This window comes from Convolutriloba macropyga, chromosome 7 (assembly GCF_964194025.1).
Source record: "Convolutriloba macropyga chromosome 7, txConMacr16.3, whole genome shotgun sequence".
In the NCBI taxonomy this organism is placed as follows: domain Eukaryota; kingdom Metazoa; phylum Xenacoelomorpha; order Acoela; family Convolutidae; genus Convolutriloba; species Convolutriloba macropyga.
The window spans coordinates 9791706-9815499 of record NC_134474.1 but is presented as its reverse complement, the minus strand read 5'-3'; the positions used below and the strand labels follow the sequence as shown (position 1 = coordinate 9815499).

Below are 23794 nucleotides of genomic sequence, written 5' to 3'. Positions count from 1 at the left end.
ACCCAAATTTTACCAGCCGAGTCGGGCTGGTAATTTTATTAAGGCCTTAAAACTGGCTGGCAAGATATCTAGTTGGTCCCAAGGTTCTGTCCTTCGTGTCAGTTAACAACTATTTGCTCAGCGTTATAGGCAAATTTAGTCAATTTCCCTTTGCCGTTCCCATTAAAGATATTACAGCAGACTATTATAATAAAGACTATTATTAGATGCCTCTTGCCTCTTGCATTTATTTCATATATTCGGCAATCCGGGATTCATCCAATCAGATTGTGGAGGACAACTATAATCGTAGGAGTTCCATGTTTACCGCTTGAAAAGAAGAATTGCCAAATCCCATACATAGCCATACCACCTTGAAGGTAATGAGCAAAGGAACAACAGAATGGAGTTATTTGGAAGGTTGTTAGTTGCATTTTGGATTCCAGGAAAATTCCACAGATCCACTGGAAGTTGTTCTTGGGGTTGCACTTTCTTCAATGAGAGTGTTACTTTGTACCAGCACAAATGAGACCCCTCACTGGCGATTTTTGTCATTCCCGCTGAAAGACTATGGAAATTTTAATTTCCCTGTTTGGCTGCTTAAAGGCTATACAGCGTACCTGAGAAACGTTATACGAAGCGAATATGATCCTCTCGTGGAAGCTTTAAAAATAATAGACGTTAATAGTGAGAATGCTGTAAAAGTCCAATATCCTAGTGGACGGGAAAGCACTGTGTATGCTCGACTATTAGGCCGTCTTCAAAAAGTTATTCAGACATTGCACTGAATTAGCAGCAAGCTGTTGTTTCGGAAGAAATAAAGAACACATCAACCTCAGAGAACGAAATCATTACAGTGCAGTTGTTGGAGAATGTCGACGTTTCTACTGGCGAAGCGCCCGAAGAAGCATTTGTAGTGCTCGAGAAAGCACCCCAACAAACTTAATACCCGATGGCTCTTCATGAACTGGAAAAAACGACCTGGTCGCCTGAGAAACAAACCGAATTTATTAGATGTCTACGCTGGATTTTGAAATGCAATTAAAGTGTGAATGTAATGATAATTCAAAACCTCCTGTTGTATCGTGATCAGAAGTTTCATATAATGATTTATTTATATGTGGTTGTCTTTCAGATGTTGAATAAAAGCTCGCAATAAGAACAGTTTCTTCTGAGCAACGCGACACCGAACACGTATCGAAACGATAAAAACTTATAGAAAACTTGTAAACTATAAAAGACATGATCATGAATTGAGATTCAAGATCTAAGCGACCACAAAATTTCACAAATTTTTGTTTTTACAAAATCTATCTTCCGAGAAACTCTTAATTTTTTCTCATAATTAAATTGATATTATATTAATTGTAAATAAATTGACTTTAATTTGCACAGGTGATGCTTGATATAGTGAAAATTGTTCGTAAATATAGTTTTATCATTGACTTAGTACCTCAACGACCATATTAGAAAATTTCTGTGTCCGTGTAATTTTATAAGACGGACGAAATAAGGTAAAGATCAGAACAGTTTTCCCGACGCTACACTGTTTGATTTAGAAAACACAGGCAAGAAGAGCAATTCAAAAAAAAAGAGTTAGGGCTAATTAAATGATTGGATCTTTCCTATTATAGCCCACCCCCGGGCTTAGTGGTCAGATGTAGAAAAGAAGTGATTGTCAATTAAAACTTAAATTGATTAAAAACCAACGTTTGCGAACATTGCGTTCATCGTCAGATTTAATAAAAGAAATTATTTACAAAGTATATAAACTTGTCTTTGACTCTAATTCTAAGAAATGAGTCAAAATAACAGCAAATTTTTGAAACTAAAATCAATTGAACTTTCATTCCGGAGTTAGTGAAAATCCCGGTTATATTGCTTTCTTTTCCTGAAAAGGGATTTTTACTCTAATTCCTATCTATCTGTTTTTATTTTCACTTGTTGGGGTTGACAAAATTTCGAATTAACATGTACCAGAATAATTTTTTAGTTTCAAAACTACAATTTTTTGCATTTAACATAATACTTTAATGTCAATTCCCGCCCCCGGTACTCAACGAGATTATTTAATTGCGGTTTCAGCTTTTTTGATGTAGATCGCTTCTATTGTCATTAGATTTTCAACCCCGCGACATGTATCAAGAATCTTCCATTCAATATTATGCGCTGTACCACAACATTCAACGAGGTTTGGTCCCACTGGGGAATCCTTCTTTTGATGATCCGAAATCCTAGTGGTAACATGTGGGCTGGTTTGGACAACATAGATGGAACTGCATCCATTTCATGTAATTTTATATACCACATGGGATTTCAGATTCTTACAAAAGATGATTTCAGGATGGGCAAGCAAGTTCTTAGCTTTCATGAAAAAATGACTTGAATATCACACAATTTTTTCAGTCTACTTGCAAAATTTTGAGTATTATTTTCTCTGCATTGTACAAAGAACCTCGTTTTAGGATCCTTACTGTTCAGACTGTTAACTTTTATTTGATCTTGTTCATTTTGGGGGTTTTGCTGTGACCTTTTCCCTCGTGACTATTTTATCCAACGTCTCGTTAACAATACTGGAGGACCACTCTGTTGGATATTGATTTTCAGTCCAGATCTCTTGATTTTTCTTGAGAGCTACATCAAAGGATTGCCAGTCACTGGTCGCAATAAAAATCCTATGCACAGTCCCTGAACCACGTTTTTTGCACAGCTACGGAAATATAGGATTATGCAGGTGTCGGTGGATTTTTGATACCAATGACAGCTAATTTTCCTATCTTCGCTTACGTTTATGTTTAGATCTAGAAATGCCAGGTCTCCACTACCGTTTAATCAGATAACCTATAGCCCCAATCGTGGTAATTATAACATAATTGGGGCTATAATTTCGTGGGGGGCTATAATAGCAGCAGCAGCAGCAGCAGCAGTAGTAGCAGTAGTAGTAGTAGTAGTAGTAGTAGTAGTAGTAGTAGTAGTAGTAGTAGTAGTAGTAGTAGTAGTAGTAATAGTAGTAGTAGTAGTAGTAGTAGTAGTAGTAGTTGTAGTAGTGGTAGTAGTAGTAGCTAACCGTTTAGTCAGATAACCTATAGCCACTACCGTTTAGTCAGTTAACCGATAGCCCCAATCATGGTAATTATAACATAATTGGGGCTATAATTTCGTGGGGGGCTATAATAGCAGCAGCAGCAGCAGTAGTAGTAGCAGTAGTAGTAGTAGTAGTAGTAGTAGTAGTAGTAGTAGTAGTAGTAGTAGTAGTAGTAGTAGTAGTAGTAGTAGTAGTAGTAGTAATAGTAGTAGTAGTAGTAGTAGTAGTAGTAGTAGTAGTAGTAGTAGTAGTAGTAGTAGTAGTAGTAGTAGTAGTAGTAGAGACTTCTGGATTATGCTCAAGTATAGTCGAGACTTTAGGGCACAGCCAAGAGTTTTCGCCCTTCACTTCATCAGTTCGTTGCCTTGAAACAAAAATATAACAGTTCCAGAGTTTTGAGTGAGGGTTGCAGCTACCACAGCTGCACAGAATCCTCCAGCTGCATGTACTCAACTCGTTGTACTGTTCCAGGAAGATGTTTTGGTACAAATAACTCAATTTTTGCTTGTTTAAATCCTCCAAAGATCCGAATTTTCTCAAGAGGGTGTTAACTAACTTGGCAGTTCGATGGAAGAAATTTTCACTACACTTGTTTCTGTTCCTTTTAGGGATTTCGAGTTCATTTCCTGCATCTTGTCTTGTTCTTTTACTCTTTTTGAGATTCATTTTGTCAATGGCAGTGTAGTCATACTTGTTTCTTAACAGATCACGGATAAACAAAACATCATGAAGTTCATTGTACATTGATAAGGGTAGTAAACCACATTTCATCAATCGTGTTTTGTAGTCCACATTTACTCCGGAAAACCACTTTGTGGCTAGTCCTTGAATTTTTTCCACTTTTCGGAGGCACACAGTGGTCAAATGAGAGACCTGAGAACTATATACTCGAATCGGGACGACATATCCGGTGTAGGTGTTCAACTTAGCTTGCAACAAGACATTCTTGCTCACATTTCTTTTGATTTGATACAATGCTCTCAGGGCCTTGCTGGTTCTTAAGTCAACGTTGCTCGACCACGTTAAGTCACTGCTCACTAACACACCAAGATCCTTCTGCTCTTTTTTGATTGGTAACTCAACTCCGAATGTATTGGTTTTAAGGTCCCCTTTGAGCAAGAGCAATGAGCTCTTCTTTGCATTCTTTATCATTCTGTTTCGTCTCGATTTTTTTCAAGGTCGTGTTGGTTTGTAATTACCACCTCAAAGTCATCTGCAAAGCCGTAACACGGATGTGTCACACAATTCGGCAGGTCGTTGATAAAAATTATAAACAGAAGTGGTCCCAACACTGAACCTTGCGGTACACCACTAGAAACTGCTTTTAGGGATGACCTAGCTGTATTAATCTGTACGAATTGTCGCCTGTTTGCGAGACAGGAGTGAAGTAGCTTAAGAAAGTTTCCCCCAACACCAAGACGAGCAAATTTTTTGGGGAGTCTTTCCTGACAGACTTTATTGAAGGCCTTAAAGAGATCAAGATATAGGACTGCCAAAAGTTTTTCAGTTTCTGAATCCATCGGTTTGTAAATTTTATCAAGGAAAATCAAAAGTTGAAGTACTGTAGATCGATGTTTTTTGAACCCAATTTGACTGGAGTGGAGATTATCTATATCAAAGAGCAAGAGTGAATCAAAGATTAGTTTTTCAAAAACTTTTGAGATAGAACCCAGTAGGCTGATGGGACGGTAACATGAGACGTCAGTTTTATCACCATCTTTGGAACCAGGGGTCACCTTGCTAATCTTCCATTCATCTGGATAGGTGCCTTTGTTGCAACATGTCTGGAAGACAAATTTCAGAGAGCTGGATAGAGATTTGGCGCAGATTTTCAGAGACAAGTTTCCAATTGCGTCATGGCCTCTGGCTTTGTTTTCTTTTAGACTGCTCAAAACAATTTCAATTGAGGTCTTTGATATTTTAAGAGTTTTAGTTCACTGCTTGGGAAGCAGGTTTCGGTCGTGGAATGGCCTTCATTAATTACACTCACAAAATAAATATTGTAAAGCTCAGACCTACCCTGGTCTGTCTCAGCTGATCGATCTCCGTGTACTACTAGAGTCGGGATAAGAGGATTTTTTCTGATACTTGCCAAATAATTTTGTATGTGGCTGAAGCACCTGGTCTGGAAAGTCTTTGCTTCAAAGACTTTCAAGTCATTATCTGCTGACATTTTAATTTCTTTTTCAAACTTTCTGATTTTGAGAAGTTTGCTCAGATTTGGTGTTACAAGTTTTCTTTTCAATGAATTGAGCTTTTTTATTTTATGTGATGTCTTCCTTGAGACCCAAGGTTTGAGAGAAGCTGTGTTTTGTCACACGTGGAACAAGTCTCTCAATTTTTTCTTTAATCCAGTTATACTATGATACAAGAGACAGTTTACATTGCTGTAACAGTACGGTGAAAAAGGCGTAGACAAAATATCCTTGTTGAATTTAACACAGTCAATTTTGTTGAAAGCTGGTAACTTTCCTGAAAGATCTTTTGCGGTTGTTTATGGGCCTCTAAATTTGCCCCAAATTCAGAATGGTCCGAGCAGTTATTGTCACTGATTTGATATGCCTTGGTTAGCCTTTGGTCAACGTAGCTCTTGAGAAAAGGTTCCGGATGGTTGGTCAAGATAACGTCTAACTTAATATCCAGTGAGTGGAGAAAGTTAACAAAACAATTTTCCAATATTTTGTCCAGCAGGGATTGTTCGTAAGTGTTAGTACCAGTTTGGTTAGCCCAGTCGCATCCCGAAAAGTTCAAATCACACGCTATGATAGTTCCTTGTGCGCCAATTGTTGTTTCATTCACCATTAACTCACTTATTAATACGAAGAGGTCATCAACTTCGCAGCGGTATGGACTGCCGGTGGGAGGGTTGTAGATACAACAGATTTGCAAAACAGTTACCGCTAAGTCAATGGAAACGCAGATAAAGTCATCATGAGCGATGTTAATTTTACAACGAGATTGGTTGAGTTCCTGCTTTACAGCGATGAGAACTCCTCCATGCTTTGTTTTGGCCACGCTTGGGCAATCAGCTCCGTGCAATTCAAATTTTCCCAGGAAAAGAGCTTCATCAGGAACATGTGAGTTTAGCCACGTCTCTGTAAGACATAGAACATCATAACTAGAATAAATGAGAGCGTTTGAGAGAGCCATTCGTCTTTCAATATCGAGAACAATTCGAACCATAAGCAAAAGTACAGAAATTAAACTTTTATCGGGGTTCTGATAAGCTGACTTTAGTCAGGCATTTGTTTGATAGACGCGCCATTCGTTTTCTACCATCTTCTGGAGAGTGAGGTTTCGTACTCGTAGTTCCTTTCTGTCTCGTCCTTGGGTGATGAGTTCTCTTCTGAGCTTGAGCACTTCGCGTTCTTTTATGAGATCTTCTCTTGACAATTCAGGGCCGATGTCAATCGGATTTTTTTTACCTCCGTGTAGTTGAGAAGATTGTAGGCTGATTTCAAGATTTCAGATTTGCCTAGTTCATTATCCACGTCGATTATGATGGTTCTTGCAGGCGAACTTTCCGGGGTTGGATTTTCTTGGCTTTCGTTTAGGTCGGCATTCTTTCCTGCCGCTGTTTCTTTTCTATGTCCCACTCTCAGAAGCTTTGTAATCCTTCCTTTCACTTGCAAATGCGCAAGGATTGATTGAACAGCTTGCCTGTCCTGCGAAATTTGTTCCACTGCAGCGCCTTGAGGTTCTGCGACACCCTTGATACGTATGCCCAGACTTTTCGTTTCAGATGTAACGATACTTTTTCCCGGATTGTTCTGGCCGGTGGCTGCTGCATAGGTCTTTGATTCTTTGAGCTTCCTGACTTCTTTTTGCATTTCCTCAGTTGCTTCAAACAATTTTGAGAGCTGTAAGGTGAACTTATCAGGTTTTTCACTAAAGTTTTGCATTTCTTTGCTGGTTCCTTTTTCATTTATTTCAGCTTTTCCAGTCTTGCCAGCTTGGTTGTCATTGACGCATTCATTGCAAGCATGCAGTATGTTCGCGGTCATTTTTTATTCGTTAAAATTCATCAAGGCTTTTACAGTTTTTTCATTGAACCCTGTGCGGTCAGTTGTAAGGTGCAGCCTTTTGTTGCAGAAGGTGCAACAGATGGTGACCTTTCCCTTGCGTTTTTGTCGGCAACTGTGACAATTGTCTCTTGTTTCAATTTTTGGGCCCATCTGCAAAAGATAAAAAGTTTTATGGTTGGTTGAACAAACGGTCACAAACAGTGATTTCAGTCACTTCTATGGAATGATTCAAAGGAGTACGGGGGGGAAAAATTACAGGCTGTTGCTTGCTCTGGATTCTGTAAAGAAACCTATGCTGTCAAATCTGAGACAAGGAGAGAGGGAGAGTGCTACAGTGAATCCTGAGAAGGAACCATTGGTCTCACTACCCCTGATAGGTTTTGCACTTGCACTCCTAGTTGTTGTGGCACTCGTAGAAGGCAGGGTGACTTCCTTTCGCAAGTTCAGGAGAGTATCGTTTCTTGTACGAAACACGATTCTTGAGAATGGTTTCAATTCCACTCAACGCTTTTGGTGTAAGATGATCATGGTCGTTGCTCGAGACGTCTCCTTCGCAGTAGATGTACTGGGAAATGCCTCTGTAGCCACACTTGGACTTTTGGGATTTTTCAGCAACAATCTTGTTGACCGTTGTGTGGCGCTGGAGCTGCTCTTCAGTGAGGCGCAGATCCTTTATATCTTTCTCTGTCGGGAAGCGAGGGGGGACAGCTAGCACGAACACGTTGTCAGTGACAACGAAAAGTCTCTCTCTGCCATTTTGGTGATTCGATCGGCAACTTCTTCAACACTAGATCGAGAGGGGAGACAGCCGTCGTAGAGGTCGTTTCCACCATGGAAAAAGGCTATGAGCTCGTACTTCCCTTTTGTTGGAATGAATCTGTCGACGTGAATCACCTAGGCTCCAGGCAGTGTCAGGATATTGATGTTCGGGAACTCCAACTTTCGGGTTTGCGAATACGCAATCAGGAAATACTTGTTTGGGGAAGATCGAAACTGATGGTATCTCATTATCTAGAGGGCCACCACGGCTGCCCCAAACATTTTTTTTAACTGAAAGATTTTTTTAGCAATTTTAAATAATTGGAAAACCCCTAATTGATTAATTTAAAAGAGCAAGTGTTGACTCTGAAAAATTAAAGCATTCTCAATTTCAAGGAAAACGTTATGCTAATTGGTGTTGAAAGCCCAAGAAAGATCCGAAATTTGGCTTCTTAATCTGTTTATGTTTTTGGATCGCATCCGTTTGTCCCCCCCCCCCCCAGCTTAGTGGGCGCACATTATTTGCGCACCCAGACGTACGTGCCTTATTTTTACATAATGATTTAATAGTAGTTGTAGTAGTAGTAGTAGTAAAAGACTTAATTCCTTTTAAGATAAGGTTTAAGAAAATACACATGTATGACTTATGCACGACAAATTGTACAATAACACTTGACAAAATGTGAACACGAACAGTTCATATCATAGTAATTTGATGTTCTGGATTTCAGGTGATTGATGAGGGAAATTTTCAGAGTTTTTAATGGCATTTCGAAGGAAATGATTTTTAACCGGCTGAGCTCGTTTGCAACTCTAGTTGCTCGGATGAAAAAGTTGTCTTCTGAAGAGAACTTGCGTGCTGTAGGGACGCGAAACAGTCCATTCGAGGAAGATCGTGTTGGCAAAGATGTAAAATGAAAGTTACACTGTACGTCAACTGCCCCGTTGTAAAGCTTCCAAAGGAATACAATGTCATCTCTGATTAAGCTGTAACACATAGGAAGTAACTGAAGGGATTCTTAGCCTGAAACATATGATGCGCAGCGTATTATTAAACGAAGGACTTTATACTGGAAACGTTCAAGTTGGTGTAGCCTAGTTGAGGACGGAGACCAAACAGTAGCACCGTATAATAAATTAGCCAAGATAAGGGATCTATTAAGCAAAAGTTTCCTTTGACTCGACACTGAAAAGGGGATACTACGCTTCAGGAAGTTAAAAATTCTGTTGCATTTTAGAAGCTTTGAATCTAGGTGAGCTTTCCAGGATAGCGTACTAGACACAATAAAACCCAAATCTTCAATTTGGTTATTGAAAGGTAAGTAGTCCGACCCTAGAAAAAATTTATCAGAATCATGCCCACCAAAATTAACAGCTTTACATTTTGATGGGTGGAAATGAAGACCATTTAAATTACACCAATTAAATAAGGAATTGATGTCCTCCTGCACAAGGGAGAACGATGAGGTAATGAAAATTTCCGGGTCATCAGCAAAAAGATAAAAACAACTGTTTGCCACATTATCAGCACTGTCATTAACGAAAATAATGAATAACAAAGGACCAAGCACGCTGCCCTGAGGAACTCCTGAAGTAACCGGTAAACGAGAAGAAAGACTTTGGTTAATTTTTGCGCACTGAGAACGGTTCGTTAGATAAGCGTTAAAAAGGTTGAGAAAAGCTGAGTCGAAACCAAAATTCACAGGCTTAGACAAAAGTATTTGTTGGGACACAGAATCAAAAGCCTTTCTTGCGTCGAAATAGATAGAAATGGCAGGAGAATTGGTATCACGAGCTGAATAAATAGAATCAAGATACATTATCATCTGACTTATTTTAATACGTGACTTCATAAATCCATGTTGTTCACGTTCGATTTGATGCCTTATCTTCGGGTAGATAAAATTGAACAATAATCTTTCACGTAACAAGGAAAGTTTAGGGAGGATGCTAATGGGACGATAGTTAGAAATATCATTATGAGGACCAGATTTATGTAAGGGAGTAACGTGTGCTATTTTCCAAAGATCAGGCCAATTTTGGGTTTTGACAATGCAGAAGAAAAGCTCAAAAACTGGCGCACACAGAACCTTTGCACATTGGTGAAGGAGAAATGAGGGTAACTCATCGGCACCAGTGGCACTAAAATCATCACACGACTCGAAGAGGAGGAGAACATCAGATAGAGAGAAATCAAGGTTCATCAATTTGATGCAAGGTTCTTTCAATTGATCAGGAACAGTATGGGAACTCTTGTCTTGAAAAACCGAAGCAAAGAATTTGTTGAATCCCAAGGCTTTGTCTGAATCGGTGAAAAAGGATTCATTTCCATGAAACATAACAGGAGGAAATGACGAGTTGAAACCAAAACTTCTCAGCAGCTTGTAACATTGTCGTGTTGAAGAGAGATCAAATTGATTGATGAATAATTCTTTATCTAATTCTATAGAATCTGAAATCGATAAGTTGAGTTCTCTCAGTTTTAAGGCGAGTAAAAAAGAAGGATCACTTCCTAATTGCTTAAAAGTGGTTTCTCTTTGAGTAATGAGATGAATAGTATGTGATGAATAAAACAATGGAGCTTTAAGACGGACAGCGCCCTTCAATTTGATTGCATTAGTGAAAGCGTCAGAAATTAGACTGTACAAGCATCAAGAAAACTAGAATTATTAGAATTATCATGCGACATGACCGTAAAAAGAGGTTGTAGATTAGAATTGAATAAAAGAGCATTGAAGGAAGACTTTGAATATACGTTCCGAAAAGATAATGGCGCTTCCGGGGAGTTAAGGTAGAAATAAATGGGAAAATGTTCTGAGAAAAGTTGCTTAGCTACCGTAACTGATAGATTAGCAACGTTAGATAACAAAAAGATCAAGGATGCTGTTACTTTTATGTGAACCTCCAGCGACGAACTGAGTCAGATCTTTTTCAATGTCTATTTTAAGGAACCGACATTCATGATATGAGGATAACCAGTAGTTTGCCCAATCAATACCAGGGAAATTGAAATCCCCTATAAGATAAACATCATAATCGCAACCGTAACCAAATTCAACCAGTAACAGGTCAAATTTAGTATAGTAGGACTGAATACAAGCCAATAAGTTAGAGATGTCTACTGAATAGTTTGATGATTTTGGCGGGTTGTATATAAGCACAAAGAAGGAGAGTTTCTTACATAAGACAGCGCAAGAAATAGCAAAATCGTAAAACTTTGACGGCTGAGTTAGAGGATTGTGCAATCAGCAGGCCACCATGCTGGCGCGATCACGATCTAATCTGGCAATAATATTGAAGGAAGAAACCAAAATACTTCAGAGTTAACGATGTCCGTATTCAACCAAGTTTCAGTGAGAAACAGTAAGGAGATAGAGTTCGACGCGCATAGTTTCAAAAGTTCGTAGAGTTTATCTAGAGAGCATATTGATTGACAGTTTATGAGAGCACATTCATAAGTATGTAGTCAATTGGTTGCTATATCAACAAGCGTATTTTTGTAGTACAATTTTAAGTTCTTGATCTGAAAGTCTTGTCTATCCTTTCCCTCAACTGTGACCATATGGTAACGCTTTGCCAAAGCAGCTTTTTCCAATTGACGATCTGCAGAAGATAAGAACTTTTTGATGTATACCGGATGTTTATAATTCTGTAAATAATGACTGCGGTCGAAACAGTTTTCCATAAAATAAGAATTTGATGTTGTAACAAGAATTGGACGACAACGTCTTTGACTAGAAGGAATATTATCGTTTTGTTGTTTCGAAATCTTGCCAAGCCGCCGGATACTCAAGATATTTCCACCAGCTTGGAGGCCCATATGTTGAACTAAGTCACAAACAATCGTCGAGTCTTTCTCTACTTGTTTGAAGTATGTTGATTCAGTTTCAATTAAACCTGTTATCACAAACTGAAGTTCAGTTGAATGCGCGGTCTTCTTGTTTCCAGTAACAATATCGCTGTTAGAGGGAAGCCCGCTGGTGACTGCTTCTTTGTCATTATCGTGCATAGTAGGAATTGAATCTTTAATGAGTTGAGGTACCAACTCATAGATAGAAGAGGACAACTTAGATTGGGATTCAACAAATAAAGAATTTAACTTAGCTTCAGTTGGGGCATTCACGCAGGTGTTGTTATCAGCCAGACAGACATCGCAAATCCATGAAAGTTTGGTTTACATCCCAGCCAGCGAACTTCCCCATGAAACCATTTGTCACATGAAGAACACCCTATCCCAGATTGGTCAGCGTAGTTGACTAGCTTTGTGCAGGCTCCACATTTGACAGAGGACTTGGAATTCAAGCGGGTAGATCGTGGAAGATTCGCCATACAAATATATGAAACTATTTTTCATACAAATATGTTTTCCATACAAATGTGATTGCACGGGCTCTAACTGGGAGGCACAAACGGAAAAGATCCATATTTTCATTGTGTTGCTAACTTTGGAAAATGCAAAATGGTTTATGTAAACTTCTAAAAAAAAAGGACCGTGTACACCATCCGGCAACGAATTCAGAAAAATTCAGACATTGAATTCAGACAATGGTTTATGTAAACAGTTTTTTTTTGAAAATGTAACCTTCAAACTACCCAAAACACCAACTGAGAAAAGTAGAAGCGAATTCTTCTACAGAACTTGTAGATTAGCAAATTGACCCGATAAATATGTTGACATCACAAGTTTGTCTGGGTTGAAGAGTAGGCTGCTCAGCTTGATGTAGAAATGCGTTAATACTAATTTTTCTGAATTCAATGTCTCCACATGGCAGTTTTCGGTTACTACACTCTGTGCAGAACCAAGTGGACACTATTTAAAGATCATAGGAAGAGGATCGAATGCGCCCTGCAGCAAACCACAACAACAACAATTAAGTATGCTAAATATCGAGTCTTGAGTTTCAGATTAATGGCGTGTGTAACACTCAAACGGTCACTAGAGTTAGAGCCCCTTTACTCGCCGACCGGAAATAGTGCAAAGCGCAGAAGATGCGCTCCTCTCACTCCACTTTTTGCCCGAAATGACCAATCTCACGGTGAACGTCAAATGGCGAGGAAGATCCAGCATTCCTCAATTGGAGCGACAAAGCACGTCGAAGCAAGAAGAGTTTTTGGTGACAATGGGTCTCAATCGCCTCAATCAGGCGCATCTGGTGCTTTTTCGCCGTTGCCAATGCCTTCGAATGGTAGTTTATTACGGTTCCATTTGCGATCAATAGAAATACGAATTTCAGGATCTATTCTGTTTCCCCCTCAGCTTAGTGAGCATGAATCTTTTATGACCCGCAGGCGCACGTGCTATTTTCTTACATAGTAATGTGCTATATAAAAACATATAATTTGTAACTGGGGGTCATAAAAAACACTGAGGAGGGGTGAAACAGAATAGATCCGAATTTCATACAAATATATGTAAAAGTGCTCAGAGTTGAATAGTCCCGACTTGAAAAAAACTTGCTGTAAAGTTCTCAGTCTCAATTTTCGAATACCAAACGAATACAAGTAGGTCTGCTTAGAATTCGATACAAAACCTAGAGAGCCAATTTTGGTACAGACTTGGTTTCAGAGTGAAATTTAGCAAATGTATATTAAATGTTTTTTTTCACGGAAAAAAAGCTAAAATATGAAATGCCCCAACACTGGATATTGGCTGGTCCGGTGCCCTCCCAGCACTACGTCTTCATAAAGCATTTCATAATGTTTAAATCTATCAATAATTTATAATTTGATAATATATACAAACATCAGCTGAGAAGAATGTAAAACAAAAGGCAGACAGCATTAGAAAACAAACAGCTAATGGCGGAAGTAGATGAGCCTGCTTTCTTCAACCACAGCTCCCATTGAAACATCAACAATTTTGCGCCCCCTAAGTGTCCTTGAGCCTCGAATGCAAAGGATGGAACTCCTTAGGGCGAAGCTGAATTTTGTCCTTAGATATGACATGATGTCAGCGTAACTGTCCAACTATAAATATTTATAAAACCGTTTGTCGGAGAACAAAGCTTGCAGATGGATTTTTCTCCCTTCTGTCTTTGCGAAATCTGTCTTGCCGTCCCAAATCTCAAAACAATTTTGTAATATGGGAAGAATTTCACTGTGGCGCTAGCTCAACCCATAAAATGATAATAATATAATAAATTTTGCGAATTGGAAGCGTAAAGTTTTTCAGCTTGTATTAAATTTCTTACGCTTGAAAAATGGATTTTTATTAGATGACTGAGTAGATTGACAATCAAACCAGTGTGTGATAAAAAAAATTGCAGCAAATTAGCCCTTAGACGAACTCAAGAAACTTGACAAACCGTTTGTTAGATGTGACAACGTTAGCTCTAAGGTACTGCATGTAACGTTGCCGGGTGGACCTATACTGTTCTATATTCGTATTAAAAACTTGCCGGACTTTCACGCTTTCTGGGAATTCTTCATTTTTGCCTATGATTCAGACCTTTCTTCAGTGGCTCAGAACTATAGAACGAACCTCTTTAAAGAAATTTGTCTTCTATGGAATTCTGTTTATGAAAATTTCGAATTTAATCGGAATTATTAAGTATCTGCATTTACATAGGAAGTCCCACATTAGTTGCTGTGTTTGCTTTTCTCAAACTCAGTGTATGGTCCCAACGATAGCACTGTACTTTCATATTTATTCCTGACATGACTTGAGTAGTAGTCGTAGTAGGGATTTGGCACTTCGGTGTCGTCGGGCGTGGGACTGTCCCTTTTCTTTGTCCGTGGTTGCTGTTAAAATTTCCACGTATTGTTGACTAGTTCATTGTAACTTGTTTTGAAAATGATGCCACAGAAAATTGAATAGTCGACTTTTCAAATCCGCTGCATGTCCAATTTGTACACTCTGTGGAAGTCCAGCAAGAGCACAAGTTCTAAAGAAGAAGCTTTGCTGGCAAATTTTAAAGTGTGGTTTTGAATAGTGGAATTTCAGTTAGTTGTCACTCCGTAATGAACGTGTGGGGGTCCTCAACCTAAAAAAATGTTCAATGTTAAAGTTGAAATGACCTTTAAGCGATTTAAAAAGAAAATAGATCTTCTGAATGTATTAAAAAAGTGGTAAGATACGACTGCAATAAGGGTTCCAATGGTTGAACCTTTATGACAGTTGAGAATTGTCTCATAAAATGCCATAATTCAGCTCAATTAGCTGTCACTTTCAAGGGCTCTTTTTGTTAAAGCTTTCAAAAATGTAATTTTCGAATAAATTTGTCTTAAATTAATGAGCATTTCTAGTCCAAGTTTAGTATCACTTCACTGCCTTCCTCTATGAATAGAATAATGTTCCATTCATTATTAATTTGAAAACTACAGCAAAGTTCCATCAGTGTGTTTTATATTTTTTCGTGCTCCTTCATCGGAAAGAACACACTTTACTGTAATCAATAGCTGCAAGATCTTGGTATTGCCTCCCTTGTCAGGATGAATGCAGCGGGCCAAGTTTTTGAAACGCCATCGATTTTTCTCTATACACGCTGTTGGTGCAAAGAAGTTCTTAAATACACAGCGGATCTTTGCCTGGTGGTTTTTTCGCTCACCTGCAATCGGTTTTCGAAGGAACTCCCTGCCGTTTCTCTTCGCCTGCGTTTTAATTCCTAACTTTTCATTTTAATAACAGAGTTGAACATCTTCTGCCGAGCTGCTTCCAGCTCCCCTCGTTTTCAACGAGTTTTCTTTCGAGCTGTTTTAAGCTCTCCCAGAAGCAGCGTCGGATTGTATTCTTGCAGACTCGCAATCAAGCCGCATTTGTACCAGCTTAAGTTCCGAACCAATGAAAAGCTTATCTGATTTTTTCTGGCACGAAAGTGCTCCCGTTGTTCTTTGACAAGGACTAGTTGTTGCTTTAACTCAAAAACTTCTCTCTTTAACGCATAACTTTTTCTTGTTGAACTCTTCTAAGCTGCTCCTCTACTTGTAAAGAAGCAAATACCAACCTTTCGCTGTTTTCGAGTTTCCTCCAGGGCAGCAACCGATCTGAAACGTTTTTTGACTCCGCAATTTTTTTATACTCCAAGTCTAACCAATGCTTTAACATCATATGAATGCGGGGAAATGAATATAATTGTCATCTTCTTTTTCCATGACGACTTCTAAACAGAAAAATTTGTGTCGAACATTATAAAGGCATTCAATCCAGATATTCTATTGACGTTCCCCTGGCTCTGATGCGGTTTTTTCCGTACACGACCACTCTTTTTCTTTAGTTATATTTATTTCGGACTTGTGTTTGCTGTTATTGCTGATTCTTTAAAACGGTTATATAATTTACTTCTAATTAGCTGACACTTTCAACTGTCTTTTTGCTAAAGCTGTTTAATTGTAATTTTAGAATATTTCTGCGTTGGAAAACTCTTGAGCATGTTTATATCATGTTTAGGGTCACTACAAAGCCTTTTAAGGTTTACAATAATCTTAATCGTTTTCAAACCATCGGCCGCTATCTTTCTAACATACTCTAACCGCAAGGTGCTAGACAAATGAAATTACGTAACAATATGACTAACCAACAAAAATATGGCGGGTCACAAATATCACCTCTGTGTTCATTGCTATTTCTCTTTTACCCGATTTCCTGATTTCGAGCAAACCTTAATTTGTTGCGAATCACCAGTGTGTCAGTTGCCATGAAGAGTATGCAAGCAGACTGGAAAACGTGGAACACGCAAATCTTAATTACGTGATTAGGACAGTTACGAGGGGAAAGGTAGTCAATATGCGACCTGTGAACATGCAACGAAACGAGCATTGCATTCAAATAAAAGGTGTACCTGAGCTCATGACAGGCAGTACCGACAAAAAGCTAAAAGATATTGGAGCAGAGCAAGACATCATGAAAGTTTTGAATTTTCCAGAAACGAGGTCAACAAAGTTGGCAAAATGGGCAAATACGAGGTTAAGCCAACAGGGACCACTGCAATTGAAATGGATAACCTGATCGATCAATCGAGAACTGTTACTTATTTCTGCTACAAAATTGAAATAAAATGATGGATCTTAAAACCCAATTTTCATCAGCCTAATGCTGAATGAAACCAGAAAGAGCTTGAAACAGTCAAATTCCGCCATCACATCCGAACTGCAGGTGTCTCACCGAGATATCTTCGTATTATAAACCTCGAATTAAGAATAGATGGGCAATGGAATTAACCAAAAGAAGACATCGCTAAAACTGCTCCAACATCAAGCCTCGAGAGCATACTGCAAGAAACCACCGCTAAAACACCCCTAATTGGAGTTGGTGACTGCCTTTGCAACTAAACTCGACCCAATGCAATAAAGATGCTATCATTCAATGTGCTAAGCTTCCTCCGCCTTGAAATACAATTGAAGTTTTCAAATTGCATTCTTGAAATTTTCAAATTGCATTCTAGTAAGTAGCCACAATGTTGTATGCCTTACCGAAACGCTGTTGAAACGCGATATTGCTGATATCGCTTTATTCTTGGCACGTTTTGTTATACATAGACAAGGCCGGGAACGTGTAGTAAATAGCAGGACTAGTCACGGAAGGTTGAGAGCAATTAAAAATAAAATTCTACACAAACGACTGCCAAACAACCTCCATGGAGTGTTCGTTGTTCTAAAAATGTGAAGCACTATACAATGTTGACTTCGTTGTTTGCTGTCTATACTATCCGCCGATTTTGAATCGCTAGTGTCGAAATTGAAAGAGACATCTAACGAATCTACCTTCATAATAATCTTCTGTGGCCTCAACCTATCGCAGGCCAACTGTTGTCCATGTGTCCCTATAAAAACTGTTTTTAATTTTTGGCGGAAATCAGCTTTTTAAATCTTCCGAGCGAGAGATTTGATGTGTTTTACCGACGCTCATCAATATGTTATGACAAACTAATGAAGACTGAGATGACTTCCAGCTTTTGCCTGAATAATAAGTGCTAGGACCAGTTTGCATGAACATCCGAAATCCTCTGCTTCATTGCCAAAAACCCTTTGAAGTTCTTGAAAAGAGCAAATAGGAAAACATTGAATGTTGAGATAGCTGGGATCAACTTCTGCTACACCACGTGAAGTTGTTTGCTTCCTGTGGTATGTATGGTTCTGCTAGAAGGTCAAAACTCGCCCGGAGTAATCCCCAAAACAAGAGTTTGTCTCACACTGAAAATAAAAAAGGTGCGCTAACTCCTGAATCAGATGGACCAAGAGCTTCGGGCTCTGAGCTGGATGTTCTACAAAGCCAACGGATCCGTTATAATTCACAACTACCTAGCAATAATGGGAAGTGTGCTCAATACCGGTGACCAATATGTTGCAATGGCAAGCCAGAGACTGCAAATGCCTTCAAAGCCTTTCTCTATTGTTTTTGGCGAAGGAGTGAACAACGAACGATCGCTTCAAAATATTTCAATAGAAATAAGCTGAACTTTCGAAAAACGTTGCAATAAGGATGTCGAAGCGTGAGGCAAACAAGGCAACTGGTCGAGAATTGGTAATGTTATCCTCAAAGCCTGTAATGGATCCCTATGAAAATCATTAAAATTATTGCTTCAAATCGTGGTCAACAAAAAACTTTACCCCGATCTCTAGAAAAGAGCAGAAGTTACCCTTTTTTTTCAAGGATAATGACCCAATGGATAACGCGATCTACATACTAATTAGCTTGCTATATATTGTCTCCAAATCGTTTAAGAAGTTAGCCATCAAGTCCGTCCCTATATAGTTATCTAGAATATCAGTTGCACCCGAAACAGTTTGCCTTTCGCAAAGCTAGATCTGCGACTCTATAATTGATAACTTTCTTCGATGTCTTAAACAATGAGTCGGAGATCCTTCATCCAGTGAACTAATTGTGCTGTAATTACTTTGCCAAAGCGCTCGACAAGGTACGATACGACCAACTGCTTAGAAAACCTGAAAACGTAGGTCTTAGAGGAAATTTATTGAAATTGATTTCGCTTTTGTCTGATCTCTCGAACTGAAAACATTCAGTCTCTATCTCTGATCAGTCTACCGTCACTAGTGCAAACATCAAGGTCGGCAAATATGTTAGGGTACGTTGTTCCCACCCTGGTGTATGGCTCCCAAGCTTGGATTTTAAATAGAACTCAAGAGAAAACTTGAATTTGTGCAAATATGGACCAGGAAATGGATAAGGGGCAGCAAAAAGACATATAAAGAAGTTGAAACCCCGCGAGCTGCTGCTGATCACCTGTCATCTTAAGCTGTATGATGTTTTAATTTTTTGACAACGCAGATGTGATAACTTTTTCTACTTAAACAAAATTTTTACAGATTGAGCACGAGAATTTATAGTGCCGAAAATTATATCTCTGCTAAGTATAGACTTCTGCGTAATCTCGTCGTTGCAAAAGTGATTGCGGAAAATAGTTCAATGACCGAGCTATCGGATAGAGGAAACGAATTATTCGCACTTATTCCGGAACAGGAAGAAAACTATCTGGATATTAAGAAGATGCAAAATGCTTAATTTAGCTAACATTAACAAAAAAAACAGAATTTCTGGTAGGAGAGTTTTCATGAGAAGTGGTCAGAAAAAATCTCTGCACTTTTATTTTAATTAAATGAAATTCAATTATTGTATGATTGTTTTAGATGAGCTATACAACAGAATCAAGCAGGAGTGGAAACGACTGAAGCGAAGAAAGCAGTTGAAGTACGGCAAGAGTGCTTCCAAGCACTTCTCAACGACTGGCAGTGGCTCAAGTTCTGGAAGTGACAATGATGACTGCAATTCTCCGTCTACTTCCTCTAGAATGTCCAACCGGGCACTACAGCAGCAGACAAGCAGTGCTTCTAGATCTACAACTGCCAGTAATCCTGGTGCTCTTTTTACTCTCGAACAGGTTGTCACCATCTGTAACAAGCTGCTTGTTGATCGAGACAACATTGTACGCGAGGAGTACGACCGCGCGCTGACTGAGAAACTCGCTGGTTAGCATGCTTCTACTTTTGAGGTGTCAAAATTGCTACTGGCCAATGTTTGTCTTTTCTCAAATAAAACTCTTTTTTGGCATGTTCAATGGGGCACTCGAATAAAAAATATTCCGTTAGCAAATTTGTAGGACACGGTAGTTCTTGGCGACTGAACAAATAGTATATCTAGTTTTGAAGTACTTTAAGAGCTATTTTAACAGGTTGTGATATCCCTGACCGTAGAGATACGTATTGAAGCCACGAATCGGCTTAGAAATTGTAGAGTGGGATTCGAGGTGCGAATCCAAGCTGTTACTAATTTGTGGGATTACCACTTTAAGTTTTTCTTAGCAATTGAGCTACGATTGTAGCTGTATTTTATCTGACGTAGAAATCCTCCTCAAATCCAATAGGACTCTTCTTATTGGAAAACAGAGTAGATTAAGAGCAACTGAATTAAGTGATGAAATTTATGAGAATGAAATAATTAAAAGTGGGCGATGTGAACAAAACTGAAAAGTTGACTTATTAGTCGGCGGCAAACTTAACATATGTGAACTATGACTTTTAGTCAGACAAGGGCCAACTTAAACTGAAACTATACTTAAACAACAGAACATGAACTTAATATGGAACAACCGTACCACACAGGTGATGATTGATCTAAGCTCGAAAACAAAGTTGCGGATCGAAGCATCTAAATTTTTCAGTTCATACGTTGTAGCTCCTAAGCGTAGGATCTTGCGCTTCATCCTGGTAGGGGGGGGGGGGAGGAGGTTTCTCTATTCGATGTTCTCCCTCACAAAGTTTTCATATGTTGTGTCCATCATTATCCATGTGTGTCCATGGTTGTGTCCACATGTATCAGAGAGTTAAAACAATAAAAACAAGATCAACAACACTCGACATAATTAAGAATTGTGCATCCGAGATGATGAGTTTGCTTCTTCGTTGGCTTTTAAAATTAACAAAAATTAATTTAAATGATCAAGTTTTATAATTGGAGTTTTCAGGGTTTCTAAATGCCGTGAAAGCGATAGTGTTGCGAACTATTATTTGGTTGCTGTTTTTCTGCTGTTGTAAAAATTTTGTACCTCCTGTTTAGGCTCGCTTCAAAGAAATGTTAGGTTAACTAATTCTGGCCATTTATTCAACTAAGTTTTGTTTGTGGTGTCTCTTTATTCTCACTGGAGCAATTGCCTTTTCATTTGTGTGTGATCACTTATGAGGTAACTCTCTCAATGCTTTTCATCATTTTTTAACTAGGATATTGTTTTGATTCAACAGCAAATGATAAAATTTGCATTTGAATGACATGCCTGGCGAATTTTAGTTTAAACTGCCTGCGATGACAGAAATAAAAAAATCACTACAGGTCTTTTGTACTTTCTAAATGTTTTTGTTCATACTTTTTCTTGTTTCCGTGTTAATAGCCGCAGTCAGCCTCTAATGTTTAGGCGGCTATTTAGAATTCACTAAATTTAATGTTTTGGCGCAATGTATTTTTAAGATCTGTTCACACTGGTTTCAATTTTGCACTTCAACTTTTTGTTGTCAATGAGAGGTCAATTTATAGAGTGATTAAAGTCACGCTGGAGTAGTAACCGGCGTGAAATTTGTTCTAACTACTTTTAAAATGTGAGAAAAGAGTTTTTCTGAGAGAGTAAAGAAATCTTATGAGATTTTTTCCACGTGGTGCTATTTGACTTCTTTTTCCTGTTGGTATCTTGATTTTTTATTAGGAATCTTTTAAAAATGTATCAAATATTTTATCATTAATCTTTGTTTTGGAATTCATCAAAGGGTAGCTAACAATTTATATGACAGTTTATATATATATATATATATATATATATATATATATATATATATATATATATATAGAAATATTAGTGAGTTATGAGTGTTTCGTGATATTTTTTTAATGATTGGTCTCAATGGCAATCTAGGAAGGCATAGACCAGTTTAACCATGTTAGTGTTTTTAATGTTACCAGCGTGTATCTAATGGTTTTTTCAAGACTTTTAGTCGTTTTGATATAGCTTATTGAATTTTTTGTTGCTGCGTTTTTTTGCTCCTCATCTAATTTTTAGTTTTTAAATGACAATGATTGCACATTTTTTAAAATAAAATCTCGTGAAATCCAATTTCGGCAAATGTCTCAACTAGTTATTTAATAATAAGTTTCTAATATTGCGCAAATATGTCCCGGGTAAAAAGCAAAATCAAACGAAACGGGATTAATCATAAAGCCCCTGCACTCGGACTTAGTGCAATACGTTATTGTCCTGAAATTTAGAAGCTGAATCCTATCTAATCAGATTTATCCTATCTAATGAAACTCCAAATTAGAACTTTTTTGGACACTTACAAGTTGGGCTGGCGTCAAATTTTCTGTTCATTTTTCTCTAACTGCTCGGACCCCTACGTCAGTCATTGGAGGTCAACGGCGGCAATCTACCGGCAATGTTTTGGTTACTTTATTGGTGTTTATGCAATCTTTAATCTATTTGTTCACCTGTTCAACCTTCAATTGAATTTTTTCTATTTGATCAGTGCGATTGTGGCGTTTTATCTTCCGGGACTTTTTGAGGTGATAATTACTTTCTCTTGCAATCGGCTCCGGAGTTCCTGCTGTTGTTTCCTGGCTTTATCTCAGACTCATTTATCTATGTCATCTCTCATTCTAAATGGTTCAGTTTGAAAGTCTCTTAAGGACACACTCGGAAACAAATTGATTTTTATTGTTTAAATACTAAGTTTACTCTAAGTCGCTACCTGCCATCAGGCCATCAGATTTTTAGCAGGAATTTAAATCTCTAAAAATGCGCCAAACAAACTTATAGAGAAATTTAAGATGGACCAAAAAAATCAGTAAAGCAGATCATAGATGACGTGTTTGATTGGATGTTTCAGAACAGTACGACGCCTTCGTCAAGTTCACCCATGACCAAATCCAAAGCCGACTGTCTCACAGTGCATCATGTTAGTCATTTTGATTCTCCAGATTCCCTCTAATGAATGTACTCAATTGTAGCCTTTTTCCTCACATGAACAAACTTTTTTCGTAACCATGTGTAAACAAAAATAAACAGCGTTTTCGCCAATGTGGGACTGACCCCTGAAATTGATGGGATACTTTTCTGAACATGACTTGAGAAAATTGAATTAGATAGATCTTGGTTTTTCAAATAGTGGCGTCTTTTTACACAGTTAGAATTGAAAAGAAATAATCCATGTCAAGTTTTAAAAAAGAGTAGAAGTCGTTCATTCTTTTTAGCATCAAGGGCTAACTGTCTACGATGGTTTTCTTTATTTTAATTTATCACTGGAAATTAATTCTCCCCCGTAATAGGTGAGTTCAAAAAATATAAACAGATAGTACTATCTCACTATTAGATTAAATTTATTAGAGTTTGTTTGGAAACTCAATGACAAGTTCTGTTTCAGACGTCTCGTAATCTGGACATAATAGCAGCACAGAAGAAGCAACAGCCTCGTAGATTACCAATTGCAAATGGATTTTCACAATATAGTCGCACCCACCGCCCCTCCCCTCAATCCCACTTTCCTTCATCTCATGTCAGCCAATACCTAATCACGCTGAACTTTTAATTATTAATACCGTGGTCAGCTAAATCATTACACCGCCAATTTTCAAAATATTTGCATAGATTACGTTTCGACTATTTTTACTTCCTAAAGTGAAGTTTATAAACTAAACGCGATTGTCAGATAGCAAATGGTGAATGTTTCTTCCAGAGAAAAATATATCTAGGCTTACAGCCCCTTATTTAAGATTTTTCTTTCGATTTCACTTCTCGAACAGTTTTTTTTATGCTTAACTTTTTCAGTTTTTGAGTGATTTAAATTACGAGTTTTTAGAAATCAAGTCTGTTTCTACGCCCATTCTATTAGCTTACTGTGCGTTTGAGAAAAGCTTACACAATCTCTCAGCTGAGCTCTGAAGTGGTTGTATTTGTTAGTCTATTCATTTTGATAAGAATTATTCTTTAAAATTTTCCATTACGCTAGATATTTT

The 23794-nt window shown here is 38.1% G+C and overlaps 1 protein-coding gene across 1 annotated transcript; it reads left to right on the top strand.

Moving 5' to 3' along the window:
- The first annotated feature begins 12732 nt into the window (after positions 1-12732).
- LOC142342080 (akirin-2-like) lies at positions 12733-23466 on the top strand. The gene is made up of 4 exons (XM_075393260.1): positions 12733-13034; positions 19432-19770; positions 22669-22737; positions 23203-23466. Exons 1-4 carry the CDS (start codon positions 12758-12760, stop codon positions 23211-23213), a joined length of 696 nt encoding a protein of 231 aa, XP_075249375.1. The 5' UTR covers positions 12733-12757; the 3' UTR covers positions 23214-23466.
- Positions 23467-23794: the final 328 nt, after the last annotated feature.

Coding starts and splice junctions, on each gene's coding strand:
- LOC142342080 (XM_075393260.1), top strand. CDS start 12,758: ATGGCGTGTGTAACACTCAAACGGTCACTAGAGTTAGAGCCCCTTTAC. Junction 13,035..19,431: donor GTTGCCAATGCCTTCGAATG/GTAGTTTATTAC, acceptor TGATTGTTTTAG/ATGAGCTATACAACAGAATC. Junction 19,771..22,668: donor GCTGACTGAGAAACTCGCTG/GTTAGCATGCTT, acceptor TGGATGTTTCAG/AACAGTACGACGCCTTCGTC.